Genomic DNA, 26,248 nt, shown 5'->3' on the forward strand with positions numbered 1-26,248 from the left:
TTATCTTGTTGGCTTAAGATTCATAAGAAGGCCGACCAAGGAAATAGGGCAACTCGGATAAAGGTCGGGGCAGTTGTAGTTGAGTATGCCAGATTTGTACGCCCCTGCATACACCCACTGATCTTTTGGTTCGTCCTCCTGCGGCCTGTTTTCCGGAAACCTGAAAAAAAAACTACCAATCAATTAAAGTGGTCTCGCCCCTTCATCTGAATTCGTGGTTCGTCTAAAAATGAATGCGCTCGGGAAGATGGTGTTGGAGATAAACAGCCGGAAAACGGCAGCAGTTCCTGATCGCCGACCTGGCTCACGTCAGCCCCCAATCGTTTATTTTCCGAACGATCTCCCTGACTGATGGAGCCTTGATGCATATTTACAAACTTCATAACACTTAAGTTTATTAGAAAACTGGTCAAAGCGCCCCCGTCGGGCTTATAAACTTAAGAATTCCTGTCTGAAAACTCGTAAACCTTTTGGCTATGGAAGTTTAACAAGGAGTACCATATTTATCTTCTTTTGGTCGCGAATCCTGACCAACATCACTTTTTAAATGAGATCTAAAGAAAAAACCTCTAGAAATTAAATTTATATTGTTCATTTTCTTTAATTTGGCAATTTTTTTAACGAACTAATTTTGGTGCGTAAATAGAACACAGTTATATTTTCACAGGTTTAGTATTATTTACAAAAACAATATTGTCTGTACTTATCGGTTTTTTTTATTATCCCATTTATTTTTTCTCCACCAAGATGAAAAGTTTCGACTATCGGAATAGATAACAAGCAGTACCATATTTATCTTATTTTGAACGCGAAATCTGACCGACACCACTTTTTAAATGAGATCCAAAGAAAAAACCTCTAGAAATTAAATTTATATTGTTCATTTTCTTTAATTTGGCAATTTTTTTTTAACGAACTATGTCGAATTTTGGTCCGTAAATAGATCACAGTTATAATTTTTTCGCAGGTTTAGTATTATTTACAAAAACAATAATGACCGTACTTATCGTTTTTTTTTATTAACCCATTTATTTTTTCTTCACAAAGATAAAAAGTTTCGACTACCAGAATAGATAACAAGCAGTACCATATTTATATTTTTTGGACGCGAATTCTGACCGAAAACACTTTTTAAAAGAGATCTTGAGAAAAAACAGTCTGGAAATTAAATTGATATTGTTCATTTTCTCTAATTAGGCAATATTTTTAACGAACTTGGAATTTTGGTTCGTAAATAGAACACAGTTATAATAATTTCTCAGGTTTTGTATTATTTACAAAAGCAATAATGACCGTACTTTCGTTGTTTTATTATCCCATTTATTTTTTTCATAAAGCCAAAATGTTTCGACTATCAGAATAGATAATAAGCAGTACCAAATTTATCTTTTTTTTGGGCGCGAAATCTGACCGACGCCACTTTTTAAATGAGATCTTGAGAAAAAAACATGTGGAAATTAAATTGATATTTTTTCTTTTTTCTTTCTTTCATTCTTTTCTTCTTTCAAAATTTTCTTTAATTTGGCAAATTCTGTTAGAGAACTATGTTGAATTTTGGTCCGTAAATCGATCACAGTTATAATATTTTGGCGGGTTTAGTATTATTTATAAAAACAATAATGACTGTTCTTCTTCGTTTTTTTATTATTCCATTTATTTTTCTCCATAAAGATGAAAAGTTTCGACTATCGGAAAAAAAAGGCAGTACTATATTTATCTTCTTTTGGGTACGAAATCTGACTGACACCACTTTTTAAACGAGATCTTGAGAAAAAACCTCTAGAAATTAAAAATTAAATTAATATTTCCATTTTCTTTAATTTGGCAAGTTTTCTTTTTACAGTTGAACTTTTAGGGCCAACAATTATCTCATTCAATATTTTAACAATATTTAAAATTGTATTTATGTCAAATTAAATATACTTTTTAAGCCAAAAGACATCGAAAAGTTAATACTGTCCTACAGGAAGGCTTTAATCCTAAGTTGGTGTCGCGAAAAAGAAGTCGAACGACATTACAATACTATTGAATATTGAAGGTGATTCAACTGTTAATTGGCTGAAATCAATTGGATTTTGTTTAGGAAAATCGAAGCTATTGCCGAGTTTAACTTTTAGGCTACTTTAATGAGACGAAAACCAATTAAGGAAATTTCCCTTAATGGACAAACGAAGTGAGAGGGTGGAGCTTTGTACCTGATTCCCACAACAGGGCTAAGTAGGTAAACATTCAACAAGTGCAAAGGCAAAGAGGAAACGTTTTACGTGCAAACACATACGATGATGTAAATACAGTTATCACCCTAATTCCGTCATCCTAAACAGGAGTAATATGATCAAAAATACCACATGGGATCCTTTAACAAACGAACTGTGAAAAATTTCAAAGGTTGACAGGGTTTTTAAGCTGAAAAATATAATAGCAAAATTTTTTTTTAATCTTCTCTTTCAGAGATAGAAAGATTTTTAATGTTTATAATAAAAACATTTCAATTAGTTATTCTTTCTATCTAAGTTCTTGATTGAAGTGAATAGTATCACGAGCGGGATTCGAACCCACGACCTTCGGCTTCTAATCTTCGGGTTGGAATCCCGCTCATGACACTAACTTTTTCATCTCAAAGATAAAAAGAATAATTAATTGAAATAATTAATAAGGCTAATTATGACCGCTAAACATATATGAATTATTATAATTACAATTATACATCAAAATAAATTGATGAAGGATTTATCTTTATTCATTTTTTAATAAATCAATCATTAGTCAAGTCAATAAAAGAAGATTTATTTATTTTCTTTGTTTTCCACATGGAAATACATTTAATTTTTTATTGATTTATTTCTCTTTACCAATTTAGATTTTAAATCTCCGTAGGATGAATTTTTCTTTGTTGTACTAATTTGGATTACAATTGACAATTTATTCCTCCGGTCCAACAGAACGACAAATCTAGAACTACCTCAGTTGGTTAATACATATGAATTAATGTGTGGTGATTAGTGACCGTTAGTCTATGATTATTCGGAAATCTGGTGTGACGTAGGTTTCAGAAAAACAACAAACACTCAATTGCGCAGAAAACAAACAGTTTGAGCCCTGAAGATGATCTCAATAAAGATCGAAACGTTGGCACGATAAAGAAAATGTTTTTCTGAAACCTATGTCACACCAGACCGCATCTCACGTTTTCCGAATAATCATATGAATTAATGTGAAATTGTAATAAAATAATGTTTTCCTCTGTTCAATTAAATAATAACATGTGTTGCTAATAATAAAATTGTAAAAATTATAAAACAATTGTTTGAATTTAAATCTCTCATGTATGAAGAGCACTGTCGATGAGTGGCCCTCGGAGGATCTAACGCGGAGTGTGGAACGAACGGGATACCACCCGATAAAGGACGGCTATCCAACCGCGAGGTTGACACATGGATACTTACTTTGGGCCAATATATATCTGGCATGGATAAGAAGGTTGCCTGATGAGTCCCACCTAATTGCAGGGTGCAATTCTCTGGATCCATACAGAGAGCGTGTAAGAATGCCACCCGATTCAAGAATCGTGTTCGAGCACAGCAGCGAGAATCTGGGCCCTTTTGTCGATTTTTGGAGAAAACAGGGATGATTTATTTTATGTAGTGCTGATATTGTTGTATAACATAGTGTGAGGTATTTATTAGCGTGAGTGTCTTTTTTTACGAGGGTTTGCAATAGCAGAAGTCATATAAACCCTCAGGGTACCAGTGTTTTTCAAAACAAAGCCCATTTGTAAGTATGCCGGGTTCGAATATAGGGCAGCTGGATTCGAACCCGCGACCTTTACCTTACGAGCGCCGTGTTAATGCCTACCGTTGCGGCACCGACGCCCCTCGTGAGTGTGTTGTATGAGAGGGTCCATGGTGGAATATTGACCTCCAATTACGTTAGATGTAGATATTGACGTATTAATCGGGGTGTATGGTATACTGCGTCCTTTACACCCTCCGTTCTGTGCTTATAGCACAGTGAGTACTGGTTCATCAAGGAACTTGAATAGGTCTCAGAGGTTGAATTTCTTCTAGGTTACGTTGTACATCCCAAAACCCTTCCTCCTGCGGGGAAATGTGACCCCACAGATTGTTAGTAAGTATGTTGGAATTTTCTCTGTTGTGTGTGTACTGTCGAATGGTGTTATACCAGTCCTCCTCACATACGCATTCAGTCTGCAATGTTGGGTTAAAATTTCTGTTAGGATTGGACTTTTTTTCTGCCTATTTTGATAGATTCTGTTGTTACTTTTTTTCCCAAGTTTGCTAGTAGGTTCTTGGATTAAAGATGAGATGATGGATCGACATGCTGTTGAACAACTTGGAAAAAGGATCTTCGGTGAGGTCACAGTTGAGTGCGTTATGACCTCATCGAAGATCCTTTTTTCAAGTGGTTCTTGGATTGTTTATGTCCAATTTTATTATTTTTTTAAATGAAATTTATTTATTAAAACTGGTCTTATTATACCAACCATTAATTTTCCAATAATATTATAGAATAAATAAATGTTTACATTCTTATAAACCCATTGGTACAATAAGATTTACATTTCACTATTCACTATTCACTTATAACGGCACAAGTTCATATGGCTTTGTTCTTTTTAATCTTCTGACAGTGTTTCGGTTATGTAGGAGTATGGTTGCTTCCACATTCTTGTGCTGGCTGAGGCGAGCATGGTGTTTGGCGGCAAATCTTTGTATTTCCGCCGTGACCTCAGGGATCTTAAGATCCCTATGTAAGTCCTTATTCCTTACGTACCAAGGTGCATTGACCATGTTACGTAAGATTTTATTTTGGAATGTTTGTATTATTTTGATATTGCTGTGTTTGGTACAACCCCATAGTTGAATACCATATGTCCACATAGGCTTTATGACTTGTTTATATAATAATATTTTGTTTTGTATAGCCAGTTTGGAGCCACGTCCAATCAACAGTATAGTTGTCTACACCTTAAACCTATTTCTGTCCTTTTTTTCTTCACGTGTTCTTTCCATCTCAGCTAGGCATCTAAGGTCATTCCCAGATATTTAGTTGTATCGTTGTATGTTATAGTAGTTCCATCGATTGTGAGCGACGGTACATGATCCATTTTTTGTTTGTAAAGATTAGATGAACTGTTTTATGCTGATTTAGCTTGATTTTCCATTTTTTTTGTCCATTCGTTTATCTTATTACAAGTATTTTGGAGAATTTTGGTTGAATGGGTGATAGTCGGTCCTAATGATATCATCGCTGTGTCATCTGCAAACGTTGCAATTTTTACTCCATCTATTTTCGTAAAATCACTGGTGTATAACAAGTAAAGAAGTGGACCTAATATGCTACCTCGTGGCACCCCTGCATTTATTGTTTTTAATTTTCAATATTGATCTTCTTGTTTGACGTAGGTCTGTCATTTACGTAGGAACTGATGATATCGACATATTGTTTTGGTGTTCAAATAGTAAATTCCATTGTCGTGGAGTGGTGATGACAGAATACGAGTACCCCATCGCCCCCTATGTAGGAATACCGAATACTCTACCACCCTAATTGAGTGAATGGCATGCAAATAGGAAATAATTTATTCAAGATTGAGTGAGAGTGTGAATGTGATTGGACCTTGGAACTGAATGCGTTGGGTGCTGAATTGTCACCGACCTCGGTCGGAGGACGGATAAAAGCGAAGTCTACCCCCGGACTACCAACATCCGACATGGATGATTCTGGAGACCTGCAAGCAATTTATTGCAAATTACAAAAGCTGGGAATTTTGCCTTTGGACTTGGAAAAGTGATGGGCTTAACTCTGAACATGTGTGAAACTATACATATAACGATTTGAGCATTTTTGAATCGGTAATTGGTAATCAGTTTAATTCAAAATTATTATTTGGAGGACAACCTTGATGTTTTGGCTCACTAAAACTTTAATGCGACATTTTTAAATAAATGAATAATGAATCAATGAAAATGAAATTTAAAAAACATATATATATATATATATATAAGTGTTAATTCCTATTAATAATGCATAATTTTTACGTCTGAACCAATCTTGCCAACAGATTTTGCACGATTGTTGGGTAATGTTTGATAAAATGATGATAAAACTTGTTGATAAAAAAACAAGATTTTTATTTGTAATCTTTGCTTTAAGTAAACAAATTTTGAACGTGTACGTTTTGTTGCTCGTCTGCAATGCTATTGAACAGTTCTGCTCCAAAGCTGTCACGTTCGGTTAAAACGATTGTTTATGTCACATTGTGTATACATCACAATCAAAATCAATGACCAACCTTCGATAACCGGTACGATTTGACGCTGAAAGTTCGTTCTGATAACAATTCCAAGCTAAATGAAGAGTAAAAGACCTTATGATAGTTAGGACAGTTCAACACCTAATTTAAACAGTAATCTTGATTCAAACTACAAACAAATTAGGAATATAAAGAAAAAAGGCAAAGTTTAAAATATTTAAAATAAAATAGAATATGTACAATAATTGCTGAGGAATTTGAACAGTCTTTAGTTGTCGCTGTTCTTTCTTTCTGGAGGGAGTTGTTACTATTGAACCATTAAGATTTAAAACAATTTATTCTTACTGAAGACCTTTCGAAGCTTTGACCAACATGCAGCCTTTAACCGATCTCCCAAAAGTTGCTGGTGTAAGGCGTGAAAGCATAACAAAAAAAAATTTTAAATTGGTTTTCTGCCTTTGCTTTATGTACGTCAATATTGTAAATGTATTACACATTCAAAGGAAAAACCTGACATTCGTATTTTGTTGTTTATTTCAAAATATTTTTATCGTAATATACATTATAACATGCTTATTTTCATGTAAATCAAATGAAACAAGATAAAAAATTGATGAGTTATAATAAAAAAAATTATGATGGGTTGAACGAAAATTCTGCAAAACGCCTGAAAATTATTTGACGATAAATTAAAATGTAATCATTTATTTTTGGCCATATTAACGCGTATTATCTCTTCTGGCCTCGCGAGGGGTCTTAAATAGCCTAGGCATCGTATAAATAAGCTACCCGAACTTCAAATTTCAAAGTCCTGATGTGTTTTGTCTTTCTTTCAAAATATCTTTGATTTCTATAAGCAATTCAAAAATTAACATTGATATCAGTTACATCAATAAGCCTGTGTAATAATCATTCATATAAGCCTTGGATAATATGCTACCGTTTTTAAAGCGGAAACTGTGGCTATTGAACATTGTGCCAGGAAAGTTAACCTAAAAGGTTGGGAATTAACAATAGAAGAATAGCCATCTACTCGTACAGCCAGGCAACATTGAAAGCAATTGCCGCATCGAAGGCAAAGTCCAGAGACGTTTAGGACTACATTCGAGCCCTATCAGACATTGGAGAAAATAACAAAATTATCTTTGTCTGGGTGCCCGGGCACACAGGGCAGAGGAGCAATGAAGAAGCCGATAAATTTGCTAAGGAATGAGGACACCTGTTGGCCCTGAATCCTTTTGTGACTTACCAAACTGCCAACAACGCGGATCCATTAGACAATGGATGGATAATAAGTCCTCCGCTCAATGGGAATGTAGCCAAGGATAGAGGAATGCGAAAAAAATTATCATATGACCATCATAGAAACTAACAACAGAACAAGTAAATCTAGGACGTGCTGGACTAGAATAATAGTTGTACTGCTAACTGGACACTGCAGAATGCGGACGCTAGAGTTATATGTATGGGAGTGGCAGAAACAAGCCTGTGCAGGTTTTGTCAGGTAGAAGAATAAACAGCGGAACACGTCCTCTGTTGGTGCGAAGGCATATGTAGACGGAGATTCCTAATCCTGGGAGAGGAAAAACCGGGTCCTGAAGGATATACACGGGAGCCCTTGAAAAAGCCTCAAGCTTAACGAGGAGCTGGAAATAAAAAAAAATATAAACACATAAACCAATACTGGTCACGGTGCACAGGTCGTAAAAAGGCCTGCTCCTACATAATCTACAATCTATCTATTTACATCAAGGTTATTTAAATGACATAAAAAATAATTTTCGTCTCCTCCGACCAAAAGGCAAGAAGATTCAGACACGTGAGTAACTAGTATCACCAAAAAATGTTTCATTAATATCGTTGATCTCACATCCTTAGCCTCTCCTTGTAGACATTCATTAAAAATATTTCTGATCCAGCTGATTTTTTAATAGTACTCATCATTGAAATGTTCTGTTAATTTATATTTTATTTCTGTAATAAATTTCTTGTAATTTTACTAATTTTTAACTAAATATGACTTTTAAATTATACTAATTTTTAAACAATACTTGTAGTTGAAACTATATGCATATTTTGTCTGATTTTTGTCTGCCTAATTTCCAGGCAGATTCTTTCTTATATAAGTACTAGATTTTTACTGTTTGATGATAGGTAGATAAGAAAGATTTGACCATATTCCACATTAAATACTTCAAAGCTGAATATAGATATATTTGACTTTTAAATTATACTCATTTTTGAACAATACTTGTAGTTGAAACTATATGCATATTTTTGTCTGCCTAATTTCCAGGCAGATTATTTTTTAGGTAAGTATCAAATTTTTACTCTTTCAAGATAGATAGATAAGAAAAAAATTCCACATAAAATACTTTGGTGAATTTCGATATTATTTATACATTCTTTAATATGCCTGCAAATACAACAAAAAATTTCCATCTTTTCTTTTACTTTCCGTTTCCAAAAACAATAGGTGAACAATGAACAGCTAGATGGTTGTGAGCATTCTATTTTACTTTCAAAATGTTTTCGACTATTTTACTTGAGCCCTCTCCAGTGCACACTGGCACTGAGGGACCCATGGGGTAAACAATATTACACCATCCTCTTACTTACTTAATGGAACAAACAAATAACTACACACAGTATAGCTACACAATAATTGTATATAATATTTAAAATATTTACAAATAAAAGACATTACCCATTTACGTCAATGAGGAGGATACTATGGAGCGGGGCTTGTGTTACCCAGGTACTTGTGATTTGTTTTTCCAAGGACCGTCTTTATGTCTGATGCCATGTCTACTCACACCGTGTATGAGACCAAGGCGTGGCATTCTTCCACCAAGAATGGTCAGTCGTCCTTTACAAGCTGGACACCTACGTGGGGTTCGCCCCTAAAGCAGGTGTCCTGTGCTAGTCGGTAAGGTCTGTCCTCAAACCGGTGAGCAATATTATTTCTTTTAGTCCATCGGCAGTCCATAACTCAGTCCATTGATCCAGAAGAAACAGTTCAAGAATTATACATTATGACAATAATGTACTATAATAAAACAGTAAATTAATTTTTAGCTGGTATACACACAGAACATCTCCAATAATAAATTAAAATAGTCATTCTAAACGTCTCACTGGTAAATGAATAAAGCCCGATGCTAAATGGTAGAAGCCACTTACTTAAGTATGATCCTAAATATCTCCGTGAGCATGTTCTCATTAGGCTGAAGTTGTTGAGCTCCCTCACAAATTGCACGGAGAACACAGGCCTTCCCGGATATCCCGAGTCTGAAACAGGGATCGGGTTGCATTATGGCAATTCTCCAATTGTCAACTGTTGCTAATGTAACGTAATATGAGTTAAGTAAAATTCAATATTAGTATCTCTCCTTCCCGACGCCCTGCGAGTTATAGTTCAATTCAATTTTAATCTTATTGTGATGATCTGATAACAGTTAGCTAGTCATCTACTTTAAAAAACCATAAATAAACTATAAAGTAGAAAGTGGGATGTGCTCTAGAAGGTTTTCAGCATAAACAGAAAAAAATTTAATAAAAAAATAACAGATATGGTAAGAAGACAAGTTGATTGGCCTAAACATTTTTAAGGAGAATGTGTGGTGTTTAGTGACCGTTACTTAATGACAATCTCAACACGAAGACAAGAATAACACATCTGCACGGAAAACAAACACTTTGAGCTGTTAAGATGATCTCAATAAAGGTCGAAACGTTGGCACGATGAAGAAAATATTTGTCTGAAATCCACGTCACACCATACCGCATCTCACGATCTCCAAGTAATCTTTAAGGAGAATTGAGTGGTGTTACCGTTAGTCAATGATTATTCGAAGATCGTGAGATGCGATCTGGTGTGACGTATGTTTTAGAAAAACATTTTCTTTATCGTATTAACGTTTCGATCTTTATTGAAATCATCTTCAGGGCTCCTTGCTTGGTGTCCATATGTAGATGAAATCTGCGGTCCGGTGTGACGTAGGTTTTAGAAAAACATTTTCTTTATCGTGCCAACGTTTCGATCTTTATTGAGATCATCTTCACGGCCTGGGACTTACAAACATTGTTTAAATTTAACAAATACATGTAGGATGTGAAAAAAAGTGTATTTATAGAATGCAAAAAATATTTTTTAAATTCAATCAAAGTATTTGTACTCAAACTACTCTCTGCTTTTCTACTCTACTTCTCCCGTGTTTGTTTTCTGCGTAATTGTGCCATTCTTGTGGGTCTTGTTGAGAGTACCGGTGAGATATTGATGTTTTATGTTTACATACGTTGGATTTTGAAGGGGTGGGGAAGGAAGTCGAGATAGAAATATAGAATAACATTTTTATGTGAGGAGTCAGCTTCTTTGAGGTGAAAGGAGCCGACAATGGGAAAAAAAACGTAAGTAATGAATGGTTCGGTCAGATTATGCTTTCAGGATTACATAGACGGGGATAATTAGGGAAAGGAAAGCCAGATTGTTGAAGATTTAGACTATGTAGAAATATCGATCGAATATCGATATTTTCACATCCTGCATGTATTTGTAAAATTTAAACAATCTTTATAAATCCCAGGCCCTGAAGATGATCTCAATAATGATCGAAACGTTGGTACGATAAAAAAAATGTTTTTCTAAAACCAGACCGCATCTCATGATTTCCAAATAATCATTAATTAACGGTCACTAAACACTACACAAATATGTGTAGAGATTAGTGACCCTTAATCGATAGTTATTCAGATATCGTGAGATGCGGTCGGGTGTGATGTAGGTTTCAGAAAAACATTTTCTTTATCGTGCCAACGTTTCGATCTTTTATTGAGNCCCTGAAGATGATCTCAATAAAAGATCGAAACGTTGGCACGATAAAGAAAATGTTTTTCTGAAACCTACATCACACCCGACCGCATCTCACGATATTTGAATAACTACACAAATATATTATATGATATAGCGTAGCTGCGACTGAGTTTATATGTGTCTATTCCATAATCTATGCTATGTTTATCCCTGTTGATGTAAACCATTTCTAAAAAGTTACGTTTATGTTTGTTTTGTTCTGTGTGTAATATTTTTGGATTGATGTAGTGCTGTAAGATTTTGCTTGGGTTTTTTGCAATCATAGATATGTTGCATTGCCCTATTATCCAGATATTGGGATGTAATACCGATTTAAGTTGCTGGACAATTTAAACAATTGATTTTGTAAATTACGTCAGATTTATTTGTTACTGGTGTGGGATCTTTAATTTTGGAAAAAAAGTGTGAGAATTGTTTTATTGTTTTTGAAAGCTATTTTAAAGTTATCGGAAGAGAGAAATGTTTTAATTTACGTGACAGACCGTGAATGAATGGCATGGAAATGTTCGTTTGACTGTATTTGATAGATATGATGTAGTATTATTAATAATAGTGGATAATGTTAGTGTTGAGTTGTAGTCGTTGATTACTCTGTTGAGTATGTTTTTAGGGTAGTGATTGTTATGGAGGATCTGTTTGTATATCTTTATTCTTGTAGTGAAATGATTCATGGCTTAGGGTAATAATTCCGTGGAGTAGCCCTTTGGCCGTGTTTATTATTGTATGAAGAAGATGATGAGATGTAAAGTTGAGGTCTGTTTTAGGATAATAATAACCGGCCCTAATTTGCGACCATTTCGTCTTCCGTACGAAAATATAATTGCAAATGTTTAGATGTTCATAAAATATCTACTATTTTTGTTTTAGGGTCGGCAAACTATATCGGTCATTGCCGGCCTTCTCTTTCTCTGTTTTTTTTCTTTTCTTTATCGCCTCCTTCTTTTTGAACTGCTAATGTCTTCCTCTCGAGCAAAATGGTGATGTATGATATAACGGTAACTAACTCTTTCTTTTCTTCATCCTATTGCTAGCCTTTCTGTATCCCAGGGCGTCGTCAATTGTGGATAAAATATCATAAATAAGAAACACAAATACATAGAAACAAAACAAAAAATGATATTCTGGTTAGCATTCACCTTAACCCTGATTACTCGATATTCCTCAGAGTAATTAAGAAATCCCTTCGTTCACACTAATAAATCACTTTCCAACATTCGTTACACTACCATAGAGTACTCGATATTCCTCGGGGTAATTGGGAATAAACCCCTCCAGTCTCACAAATAAATACCTCCAATATTAAGATATACATATCTCTTAAATGAAAGTGCAAAGGTACAATTATATATAATACAGTTAAAATTAATTATAGCTCTGATATATTAAGTAGCGATTTGTGCCCGCTGCCATGCACCAAGGTCGCACATAGGTCATTCAGGATGTAGTATTTTTTTATTTGCAGTTTGTTATTATTTGCTCTACCGGAATAAGTGTTCTACACAACGGGCACCTACGCGGTCTCACCCCCATTAATAGGTGTCTGCGTGTGATCTTGGTGTGACCTATGCGCAGCCTGGTACTTATGACCTTTTCCCTTATAGACCAAGACTCCGCCAGTGATCGATGTCTCTTATACATTTCTTGGGTTTCTTTTCAAGAATTAGATAAACATCAAATTCATTTTCTTTTTATTGATATCGATTTCGAGGAGATCAGCCTCCCCCTCACCAATCTCGTTCTCTTTTTGGAATCGTATTTTTAAAATTGTATAATTTGAGTTAAGGTGTTGTTTTGATTGTTTTACATTGGGTGGGTTAAGGTCCTAAGTGTGTGAGGATCCTTCTTTTGGTGGTATCCCAGTTTAATCGTTACCTTCATTCCTCTCGTGAACCAGAACCCACATCACAGTTGTTTCATTCTGTTTCCCAGAAGTCGGACATACGTTAATTATTCTTAGATTTTGATGCGAATGTGGACGAGTCTAATACTTCAGTGCTGCTTGACTGTCTGAAAATATGTATATCTGTTCATCTTTTGAGTATATCTTATGCATAGAATTCTATTGAATGGATCTCTCTGATAGTGAGAGATCGAAAGGTTTCCTTAATACCAAAAAATAAGTACTTCGAAAAGCATAAATAGTCAAGTAAACAAAACATACAGCCAAATCAAGGATAACTCTCAGAGTAAAATTAAAGAAGCTGACATCAATAATTTTTTTAACTCCTTAAATCCAAAGGGCTGGCTCTGTATGGGGAGCTTGATTTATTTTTTTTTATTTGCGAATTTGACTCATAAAGAAAAATTCCTTTTTGTATTTTATATTGTTTGACGATGTGTTGTGTGTTTCTGCTTTTTAATTTCTTTGTCCTCATGTACAAAGTTGATTAATGAAGGGTAAAACAAAGTTAAACCTGGTTTATGTTTGGTTTAACGTCGTATAATTATGAATTTGCCTTAGGATTAAACATACATAAGGCGGTTTACCATACCAGTGTATGTTTTGTTAGTCGTGGTAGTATTTAAAGTATTTCTTGTATAACTAATGATACAATTCATAACTGAAATAGAATTATATCTACTTAAATTGACATATGATGAAGAAAAAAACAAGGTTTTATATGAAAAAATTATCCCTGACTAGAGGTGAAGGTAAACCAGACATGGGTTCAATTTTTGATAATTTGTACAACTATGTGTCTGACTTAGTATTGACTGTATCTTTGAAAATTGTCAATGTCAGATAAAACCTGTTTATGTCTCAAAGAATTTATATGAGTACAAATGTGTGGTGATTAGTGACCGTTAGTCGATGATTATTCAGAAATCGTGAGATGCGGTCTGCTGTGACGTAGTTTTCAGAAAAACATTTTCTTTATCGTGCCAACGTTTCGATCTTTATTGAGCCCTGAAGATGATATTAAAAAAGATCGAAACGCTGGCACGATAAAGAAAATGTTTTTCTGAAACCTACATCACAACAAACCGCATCTCAGGATTTCTGAATAATTATATGAATACAGTGAAGATTAGCCAAAACAGGTTTCAATTTGTGATAACTTACATAAATATGTGTATGACATAATTATAAAGAACACTTATCGGAACTGTGGTCTCTTGTAGGTTTATAATTAAGGAAATGTAACTCGCATCTAATTTTGAAAAACAAGCGAGGTAACGGAACGGAAGAGATTTAAGAACTGTGATTTGTTACAGAAGGGTTGACTAATATTGAGATCGTTGTATAACAAAAACCTAGAGAGAATTCGCGCTTAACATAGACATCTCTCTATGTAAAATATACGGATATTGTTAATTAATTTCGAATGCAAAATTGGCCATTCTTTACTATTGCCCAGGGAAAAATTGACATTGATCTGTCTAGATGCAGGAAGAGAACCATGATATTTTGAACTTAATGATCTCTAGCGCAGTAATTCTGCGTCGTTAGGAAGGTTTAGGATTCAGAAGACATAAGAGGTGTGTAATGTTAATGTAAACTTAAACCTGAGGTCAGCTGAGGTATCAATGTAGATCATATAACTAGGGATGAAAGAAGGGAGGTGATAATGATTACGGATAAAATAGCGTTGTTGCGATTCAATTATGCAAGATCGAGCGGTAAACCCAAAAACAGCTTGCATTTACTACAAACTGGGACGAGAAGATATGAAATTAATGGTTTCTTGATAGGAATGATTAATATTTTTTAGGCTTTGATTATTGAAATAGCAGTAATGGACTATCTTGACAGAAAATTGACAAGATCCACAGAAGTTGAATTACTTGACGGCCATTTCTAACGGTACGTTCACTTAAAGTATAATATCGTTTGTTGTATTAAATATAACCCGAATTATATAAACAATTCGCTGCCCAGTGTTGAAAAAAAGAACAAAGGACCATCTCGACGTCTGTGTATAATCGGAACACCTGTTCACCGGAAGCTTAATATTATAAACACTAGTATAACGAGGTCTATTAATAGGAGGGCCCGTTGTGGCTGTACGTTCGCATTAGAGGTCCTGGGGGAACCGGCTAATGTACGCCCGGATAATATATCCGGCTGCTTCGCCAGGGAATACAAAATGGTCTGCGTTCACTCTCATCTTGTCACTCTGGAGAAACCCCTCTTCCTCAACTTGTTGTGAGCCAGTTATCATTGTCAGAGGGCGAACACCTTCACTCCGGCACGATTGTGGATGAGATTGAATTTTTATTTTGTAAAATCGCAGCGATCATAACGCCAAAAATGCCAAAAACAAAGTTTTCATAAAAAATAAACACCAAACAAACCGCAATTGTACAGTACAATTATTATTTTGTAATTTGTTCTCGAAAAATTTCACAACATATATGCTTGTATACATGTTGTATATGCGTTCTTTACGAATTACGAAGAGCATAAACAATAATTTATTTTTTCACCAATCATTAAGATTTGCACAACAGGTAAAGGGGTAGTGCTAAAACGGTTATGGTTTTAATAAGACGATTTTAATGTTATTCATTTAGTATTTTGGACGAAGTGGGAGCTGAAAACAAGGAAATCACCCCAGTTTTTTTTAACAAAATAAATTAGAATAGTACTTTATTTTTTAATTATAAATAAGTTCATAACGCGACTGAAATGCAGCTCAATAGAGTCACATTTGTGTGATCTGTTCAACTGAACATCTTTTCAATTAGCTGTAATTTATACCTATGCTAAAAATTTACTTTTTTAAAAATCAATACAGAATAAACAAGTTACACAGACAGAGATAGATTGAAACAAGATAGATAGTGACAAAGGAAGGGAGAGAGAGTGATAGAGAAACAAATAAAGACAAAGAAAAAGAAAAAATAGATAGTGACAAAGGAAGGGAGAGAGAGAGAGAGAGAGAGAGAGAGAGAGAGAGAGAGAGAGCGAGAACGAGAGAGAGTGGGTGTGTGGGTATGAGAGAGAGAGAGAGAGAGAGAGAGAGAGAGACAAATAAAAACAAAGAAAATGAAACAAGATATATAGTGACAAAGGAAGGGAGAGAGAGAAACAAATAAAGTCAAAGAAAAAGAAACAAGATAGATAGTGACAAAGGAAGGGGGAGAGAGAGAGAGAGAGAGAAAGAGAGAGAGAGAGAGAGAGAGGGGGAGAGAGATTGAGAGTGAGTGAGAGAAGTGAGAGAGAGAGAGAGAGAGAGGGAGAGAGAGAGAGAGTGAGAGAGAGAGTGTTAGAAGATAGATAGACAGACTGATAGATAGATAAATAGACTGATAGATAGATAGATAGATAGATTGATAGATAGATAGAGAGAGAGAGAGAGAGAGAGAGAGAGAGAGGAGAGAGAAAGAGAGAAGAGAGAGAGGGAGATATAGAAGATAGATAGACAGACTGATAGATAGATAGATAGATAGAGGGAGAGAGATTGAGAGTGAGTGAGAGAAGTGAGAAAGAGAGAGGAGGAGCCAGAGCGGGAGAGAGATTGAGAGTGAGTGAGAGAAGTGAGAAAGAGAGAAAGAGAGAGGAGGATAGAGAGAGAGAGAGAGAGGGTGATATAAAGTGAGTGTATATGTGATGTTGTATTGGAACTTCTTGAGGTCATTGTATAAGTGAATAAAGAACATCACTAATTGGGATTCACAAAGCTTTCGGCGATTGTTCCGTCATCTTCAGAGCCTAATTTATTAAAAACAAAATTTACATGAACAGAGTTACATAACACATCTTATATAAATACATTACAAAATACAATTACCTACTTAACCCAGTTGTTAAGAAAATTAAATTTATTGCACATGTTTGTTGTTTTTTTTGAAGTGAAGGTGAATATAAATCTATATACTAAAAACAAAAACAGTCTTGCTTAAAGTCTAATGACACTCATCGGTCCATCCTTTGGTTTCATTTTTCATAAGTTAACACTCAATCTCAGGTACATGTATTTCTTTATCAAAGATACGTTATATATATATATATATATATATATATATATATATACAACTTTTTAACTTAAAATTATAATTTAACTAGCTACAACTATGTACAAGGATTCGAAGAAATTGAGACACACATCGGACGGTTATAACACGGTAAGGGACCCATCCCTGCTATCAATCCCGGTGTAATTAGACACACCAACGGGACTTTGCGCTTTATTTCGATTCATGAGTGTATATGTAGTCAAGTAGAGTGCCATGTAGTCTGAAGGAAAAAGATGTTTAATTACATGTTGTAAAGTTTTTGATTTGTATTTTAGGACGAATGTGACCTACTGCTTACCGAAAAATGTTTTTATTAACCATCAAAGCTTTGGCAACATTTCAATTATTTTGTATGCACGTTGATCAAAATATACACGATAAAATAAAAGTTTACAATTATAAGAACACCCAACTTGAACCAGCTCTAAATCGATAAATATTTTAAAATATTAAACAACCAAGAAAGTGGTATTTCTTCTTGTACGAGGACACATCTAACCCTTTGAAAAATAAGAATGTTACAATAAACAGTTTGAAGGTGCAACTGTCGTACTTCCTGACGAAGTTATGCTTGCTTTGCAGTTCCTTTTGAAACTTCTTCACCTCAAATTTCCCTAACTCGTAAATTGACCAAACAGAAGTTAGTGTATCCATTTGAATGTTACAAACCTATCTCTTATGACAGTGAGGAGTAATTTCTTAGAGTGAACCTAAACAGCGCCCAAAGAGCTCCGCTGTTCATCTTTGGCTATCTTGAAGATTTCTTTGTTTTCCACTTACCGATTTTTCAACCTACATTAGTTATTGATAAAAGATGGTACTTAAATTCCCGGTTCAATATAATTTACGCTTTTGTTTTTAACATTTTATAGAACAATTTATTTAGTCTAGCCTAGAAGTGTTTTTATTTTTACAATATGAGAAAAGTTTTATCTTTAAATCAGTTTACGCCGAGAATAATTATTTCCTAATGGAAGTGGGGGGAATTTTGGCCAAGTCACCGCGAAATAAAAGGCAGTTTCCATTAAGATTCTTCTCAAATCCCACCACAAGCATAGCAAGATCTACTTAGGGTGAAGCCCACCCTTAGAAATGGGGGGTTATTTCGGCTTTTCCCTTGATCTCAGTCAAACTATTGTTGTACAGGGCCACTTTTCGTCAACACTCACTAATCTTTTGAATAATGGAACGTAATCTTGGCTTTTTGGCAGTGATCAGGAAAAAATAATGCAAAACTAAATTGCCTTCTATCTAATTATAGCAAAATGCAATTCCTGAATTACCACACAGCTTTAAAGGTATTGAAACTTTGTATATCATTTGTTTATTGCGTAATCTGTGTTATTTTAACCCGTAATGGAAAATCTTTTACTAGCTACATTTGATTAACATAAAAAATAAATTTTTCAATAAATATAATCAGATTAATGAATAACAATAAAAGGAGGGAAAATTTAAAAAGGTGGGGTTGAGATGGGAAGTTAGTGTCCGAGTGGATCGAAGTCACGATAGCTCAAGTGGTAGAGCTTCGGCGTATCAAGCCGAAGGTCGTGGGTTCGAATCAACAATAAAGTTGATATTGGTTTTTTACATCCTCAAACCCTTTTCAAATAAATGCCTCCAATTTTTTTTTTAAATTACAAAAATATTGCCAACGATAAAAGGAATCCACAGATTCACAGGAAACTATACACTGGTTTAGATACTTATACGTTACACGTATACGTTAATAACCTCGCATACGTTAATAAAAAAACAATATAATAAAATATTTGATGGTTTTATTTTTTAAAGAAGCAGATAATATAACAATCAGCTTGGGAACTAAACGATTCGGGCACGCAACATAATTTAAAACATCGGACACTCTTACTTAGAAATGGGGACTGACTACATGATCCCGGAAACAATCTTAGCAATATCCTATCCTCAACAGACTATAAAATAGAGGAAGAACTCAGGAGGACATCAATTGCAATGATATGGTATAGAGATGGCTCCAAAACAAACAAAGAAATCGTATCGCGTGTTTCTGTACAAGCCCAAAATTTGAGCAATCAAACTCGTTAGAGAATTACACTTCGGTCTTTCAAGCAGAAATACACGCCATCAATTCATGTGCCTTGGAAAATCTTAAAAGATGTTACACTGGCAAAAATCATCATAAGAGCGGATTGCCAAGCAGCTATTAAAGCATTAGCGTGCAAAAAAATCATATCAACATAAATCAAAATAATCAGAAAATGCATCCAAAAACTACAAAACCTGGGAAACACAACAACCTAACGATATCTTGGGTGCCAGAGCATAAAGGAATTTTGGGTTCTAACCTAAACTTGGGATAAGAAAAACAAATACAGAATCCTCCATCACAGAATGAATCCAAACAAAACAAAAGGAGACGTGGATAATTCTAGCGGTGCTAGACACGGTAAACTTATGATGAAACAACCCTCACCAAGATCGGCAAACTCACTGCTGCAGTTGGAGAGGGCCAGACTCAGAGGAGTGATAGGACTAGTAACAGGTAACTGGTATCTGAGAAAAAACTACATAACACGTGTACATACAATGATGACCCCATTTGCAGATTATGTAATGAGGAGGAAGAAACAACAGCCCATATTATCTTGAAATGCGAAGCAACGGCTCAATGGAGACATAACCTACATACGGAAAAACCTAGGGAATGAAATTGTACCAGCAACAAGTCGATGACCTAATACTTCTGAGAAGAAGGATTGAGTCGTTTGCACTGAACTAGGTAACCGGTTGAGGGCACTGTTGCGCGTTGGAGAATGGATGTATTTGACTAGTTCAACTAGATCTAAGCCTATCGGTTCGGAAATGGTACTCAATATGTAAAAATACTTTCTCAATCTAATGAAATACCTAAAATACAAAAAGACTTTGAAAAAGCATGTGTTTTTATCTGTTTTTAGATTTTCACTTACCGGTTGAGCGGCGAGTTGCGAAATGGGGAATTGATGTATTCGACTAGTTCAATATGATCTCATGTACCTATCGGTAACCACACAATTGATATGATTGATGTTTGGAGTGGCTCCTTTTCCGAGAACGTCCACAAATTTTCCTGGAATCGAGTATGTTCGTCGGAAAATTAAATAACCATAAGCCAGAAAACTGCAATGCCTGGAGTCACAAACCCCGCTTCCTAGCATCCTCATCATCACCATCATAACAATCAGCTTTTTAACGGTTTTAATAACGTTGAATTTAGATAAAATCCAGAGGAGGTATGATTTTGGAAATAGAACAAAAGGTACTGGAGAAAAAATCTCCTCAGAATAATCCGGCCAAACATGGTTCTTTTGTGTTGTTAAGAGCTTCAAATTACGATTAAAATAAATCTGAATTTATTTTTAAAAATTCCTTTCCGTGCTTTAATGGAGGCGTCTTTTCGCTTTTGTAAACTGTCTTTTTTAATACAATGTTACTATTATTTTATCCTATGCAACGAAACAAATCGTCGGATAAAAATATATGTTTAAAAAATTAATTAATATAGCTAAACTCTATTTTTCTTGATCCTTACGGCCAATTGGCAAGAAAGCTTTGACACTCTAATATTTTTCGACCTAGTATCACCAAAAAATTTGAATTAAAACCCTGATCCCACGTTCATAATGTCCTCTTGTGAGTGTACATTTTAAGAAACCACTGGAAATGTTCTAGTCTATAAAAATTTGGTCTGATATGATGATTCTTTTTTCCAAAGATAGTTGTGATTTTGTTGGTGGAGTGAACAATGTGTCGTTAAAATTGCCATCCAACTTTTTATAGACATTTTTGGTCAAATTCAAATTTTCATAACATTTTGAAATTATTCTTTTGCATATTAAGATGGTTATGATTACAAATTTATTAGCAGGCCTTTTAACGACATGCACACCCCGACCTGTTTTGGTCTATTTTGCATTAAACAGTTATGACACAATAAAAGTTTCAGGTCCTACTGGGGACTAAATTGTATAAAAGAAATATTGTTATATTTACAAAATACTCACTTTTCAAGCACTAATTCTGCCCTGGAGTAAACGTATCTTCTGTGTCTCCTAGACAAGCCGAAAATGGCGTGTTCCGGGTAGGTGATGCCCAGGGTCATGGAATTGTTGGGTAGATCGTAGGACGTGGCGACTGCGACCGCCTCTGAGAAAATGTCCGTGTCGTCCGGGGTGACGGCCTTTATCGTCATGCAGAAAGCAAACTGCGAATAAAAAATAAAAGAAAAAAAAACTACTACTCCGCCTCAAAAAGAGGATCAATCGGGAAGACAACGTGTAACCCTGGCTGCGAACGGCCGATATTTTATTCGGGATTACACAGCCTTCTATTTTGTATAGGAATACCTGGATGAATATCAAGTGGTAAAGTTTTCGAACGAAATGAACTCGAACAAAAACTAAACGTTAATGGCCCAGCTGGAGGATAACGAAGAGCCACTCCGACTTGTCATACACTGGCTGAAATAATTACTGAGGTCTTATTCTAAAACACTACTTCCATTTTAGCACAATTGCCGTTTTATTCTCTGGCACTTCATAAACTATAATTCTTGCTACCGTAGAAAAATTCATGCAGTTTAAAGCAATTAATTATACTTTTAATTAAGTTAAAAGAGTCCATCTGGCCAACAACCAAACAGGAAAAAATTGAGCACATGCTACAAAGTAAACGTAATACGCTATATTTTAGTTTATATAAGGATTATTTATAATTGTTGCAACTGAGGCATTTCTTTCTCCCTTTTAAAAGAACATTAATGACCGAATTTCGTTAAATAAAAATCACTAAAAGGAAAACGTTAAATGTTATTTATTCGTGTTATTTCATCTCACTCTCTCTATCTCAGTTCCTCGCTCTCTCCTCACTTTCTCTCTCTTACGTTCTCTCTCTTACCTCAATAAACACTTAAGGAACTGAACGAATATAGTCTCTCTCTCTCTCTCTCTCTCTCTCTCTCTCTCTCTCTCTCTCTCTCTCTTCTCCTCTCTCATCTTTTCTCTCTCTTTCTCACTCACTCTCTCTCTCTCTATCCCTATGACTCTTTCTCTTTCTTCTCTCTCTCTTTCTCTCTCTCACTCGCTATCTTTTTCTCATTCACGCTCTCTCCCTCATCTCAATTACAACTAAGGAGCTAAAGGATTGTAGTCTCTCTCTCTCTCTCTCTCTCTCTCTCTCACTCACACTCACTCTCTCCCATTCTCTCTTTCTTCTTTCTCTTTCTTTTTTTGTCTCTCTCTTTCTTCTTTCTCTTTCTCTCTATCTACTTATCTATCAATGTAGCCATCTCTATCTATCTATTTTTATTTATCTCTATCTATATNCTCTCTCTCTCTCTCTCTCTCTCACTCACACTCACTCTCTCCCATTCTCTCTTTCTTCTTTCTCTTTCTTTTTTGTCTCTCTCTTTCTTCTTTCTCTTTCTCTCTATCTACTTATCTATCAATCTCTACCTATGTAGCCATCTCTATCTATCTATTTTTATTTATCTCTATCCATATCACTCTTCTCCATTTCTCTCTCACTCTCCTCTCTCTCTTTTTCTCTCTCTCTCTCTTTTTCTCTCTCTCTCTCTTTTTCTTACGCACGTTTTCTCCTTCCTCTCTGAAAATATTTAAGGAGCTAACCAAATGCAGTCTCTCTCTCTCTTTACTTACCTATTCCTGCATCTCTCTCTCTCTTCATACTTCATCTCCCGCTCCCTCTCCCTCTCTCTCTCTCTCTCCCTCTTCCTTTCTCCCTCTTTCTTTATCTCACTCTCTTTATTTCACTTACATATCACACTCTTTCTTCCCCCCACTATCTATTTAATTCTACATATGTATCTCCCCAACAATGCTTCTTTTTTACTATGAAAAAAATTATAAACTATTACATCAAATCTCTATTTATTGTTCGTGATTGGTCTTATTCTTTTAAGCAATGTTATTTCTCTTTAATGAAGTAAAAGATTTATATACTATTTTGTAAGTTTTAATCTGATATGTACTAATAGTTTATGCTACCACTTAACAATTTATACGCTTTTCTATTTATGTCTTTCCTTGTATACTTTTATTTAAATTTACTTAACATTTTAATGCAGTATAACGTTCATCGAAAAATAAAATTGGAATAGCTTTGATTTCAATTTTGTACAATGAATTACAGAATGGCCTTCTTTTTAACTGTAAACTATTATTATATCTTTCGCCTGTCTTGTATTGATACAATATCTTAGGTGGATTCAGAATCGTGTGATTTTGCCCAGTGTTTCCGGGTGTAGAGTTCTCCTTTCTCCGTGTTGCTCTGATCAGGTGAAGGGTAAAGGGGCAAAGTTGCCAAAGTCGCCATTTCGCCACCCGATAATAGTTCGGATCACAACTTTAAACGGCTTGGGTATTAGCCTTGTTCCAAGTGACGTCAACTAATAACTATCCGAGTTTAAGAGTTGCCGGGAAACAGCTGGGGTAACTCTGCCCTGTCTGTTTGGCTCAAAAAGAAAGGGAAAAACGGTTTTGTAACCATTATTTTTAAAACGATACCATCGACGAAGTGGAAGCTATTTGAAATTTTTTGTCTGTGATTTCCTAAACAATTCTGGATTGATGAGTTCAATCAAATAAAAACAAAGATAAAAAATTCTGAACTTTTTATTTTCTGCGCTTAGTTGTGGACCAGCAATTAACTGAATGTAAAATTCGGATTATCACGTTAGGAATTACTCAGACCACACCTATTTCTGATGTATTTATGCAATTTTCTATTTATTTAAATATAATTATTTATTAAAAGACATATCTAATTAGGATTGTGAAAATGTAAAAGATTGTCATTTTAAAGCTTCAATTGTATTGAATTATGAAATTATTTTGGTTTATGTATCCAATTAATAAGATTTATGTTAACCAAGTTTATATTTCATAATTAAAAACTTTCTTTCAAAAAAGCACAAATTTTAAGTCTGTTTTCTTTTTTTTTTCAGGTATTATTTTTGGAATTATGTCAGGTTTCCAACCATTATGGTAAACTGACGTGTAATATTATGCTAGTGAGAATAGTTATTATGTAAGTAAACTACCAATTAATTTAATTTGCTTAATGTGCTAACGTGTTCTGTTAGGTAAGGTTTTCACATTTTTTAAAAAGGTTTTTCTTAATTAATAAAGAATTAATAAAATATAATTTTATTTAATTACTTGGAGATGGATTAACTTTTCGATTTTATTATTAGAAAAGCTGTTTTGAAATCGTTTGGCGAAATTAAATCTTAGTCTGCTCTGTTTACTATTTTATCCTCCGTTTCTTAATCTCATCGTTTTTTACACATTTGTGAATCATTTGTTTAATGATGTTTAATATATCCCATATCGTGGCAAGGATGGAGTGTGCTGTAAGTTTTAAATAAAACACTTTTATCAAAAAACTTTTCGATTTTAACAAGACAAATATTGTAATGGTTTTAATTTGTTAATCTCTAAGTAAGGTTTAAGTTGAGATAAAAAAGTCAGTGTTACGAGCGGGATTCGAACCCACGACTTTCGGTTCAGTACACAGCGACTCCAACCGCTTGAGCTATCGTGACTTCGCTCCACTCGGACACCAACTCCCCATCTCAACCTACCTTTCGAATTTTCCCTTCTTTTTTGCCATTTTTCATCCGTGGGTTCGAATCCCGCTTATAACACCAACTTTTTCATTTCAACCAAGACCTTATATACTAAGAATAATTAATTGAAAGAAGTAATCTGATCAATCAGACCACTAAACATAATGTATTTAGAGATTTACATTCGCGCATTTTTGTATATTAAATATAAAAATTTCAATTTTTTTCGGGGCTTTTATATATTTGATAGTTACGAGATTAGGTAGTAATGTGATAATATGAGCTTTCATATAATCACAGCTTATAGTATTATTATAAAAAATGAAGATATGGTTATAATTTAGAAATTTTCACTATTTAAAAAACAAAAAATCAATCTGTGTGCATAAACGGTTTACCTTTATTCCACGCACATCATGATTTTTTTTAAACGGACAAAAGATGAGATACATTACACATTTATGCATGCATATAACTTTATTCGCCATATAAATCATAATTTCTTTACTGTTTGTTTTTTAAAATTAAATTTTCATAGCTATATTCAATCAATCAAAATGTACAGTTTTTCCTTTTGATAGAAAATAATATACAGAGAGGGGTCCATTTTTTAATCATCTTTTTCAAAACGTCTTTTGAACTTTAATTTTTCTTATAAAGTTCATAATAATTTAACAATATATGTATGAGTAATAAAAAAATGTGTTTTTTTCTCTTTGTTAACTATTTATTTCCATAGTTAAAGCAATCTACTACATTTTAAAATTTGAGCAAAGTTAAGTCTTTTGGCTTTTATTTTTAAAACACCATTTGTAAAGGTTTTTCAAATGTCGTGTAATCTATTTGATTTTCGGCGACAAACGAAATGGCCACGGAGAGCTTCAGTGAAGTATACTTCATTCGGACCACGAAACCTAATAGATTTAATAAGCAGAATGAAGTATACTTCACTAAAGCTATCCGTGGCCATTTCATCATCAAGAATATAAGATCATATTTTGTGACAATTGACTATCATAGGGATCATAAATGTATAAGTTTTCCCTGCCTGCTTATTCAAGTGTACTGGCCTGGATGAACAGAGGTGTTTTACTCAGGTCTATATTTATTCTTTGTTGATTCCTTGTGTAATTTGCTGCTTTGTGCAAGAAAAACAGTTAAATTTACTAAACAATTTTTTTAAGAGGGTTTCTTTATGTCCAAAAGACTGCATTTTAACTCGATTTTTAACTTTAAAAAAATTGATAATCGTAAAAAAATTAAATAAAATTGGAGAGGAGAGAAAAAATTTGCTATTAAAACAACTTACGGAAAAAGCGCTCCCCTCGGGAAACGTAATATATCTTTTGACCCTCTTCAAACTTTTCCCTTCCTCCACTCCACACAATGCGGAATTGGTGAAACAAACAATTATAGCGAGAAGGACTCTGAACCATTCCATCTCCGGAAACCAATTGAGACGGGATACTAATTCAAAACGACGCTACGCCTTTTCACGGCTGATCACTAATTGTCTTCAAGTTGA

General features: G+C 34.4%; 1 protein-coding gene across 1 annotated transcript; it reads right to left on the bottom strand.

Moving 5' to 3' along the window:
* On the bottom strand, nt 1-26,248 carry LOC112127813. The gene is made up of 3 exons (XM_024229264.1): nt 26,033-26,248; nt 21,140-21,339; nt 1-160 (listed from the first exon to the last, which is right to left on the bottom strand). The coding sequence occupies exons 1-3, from the start codon at nt 26,162-26,164 to the stop codon at nt 1-3; spliced, it is 492 nt and encodes a 163-aa protein (XP_024085032.1). The 5' UTR covers nt 26,165-26,248.

Source organism: Cimex lectularius, unplaced genomic scaffold, assembly GCF_000648675.2.
Source record: "Cimex lectularius strain Harlan isolate CLEC.00 unplaced genomic scaffold, Clec_2.1 scaffold211, whole genome shotgun sequence".
NCBI lineage: Eukaryota > Metazoa > Arthropoda > Insecta > Hemiptera > Cimicidae > Cimex > Cimex lectularius.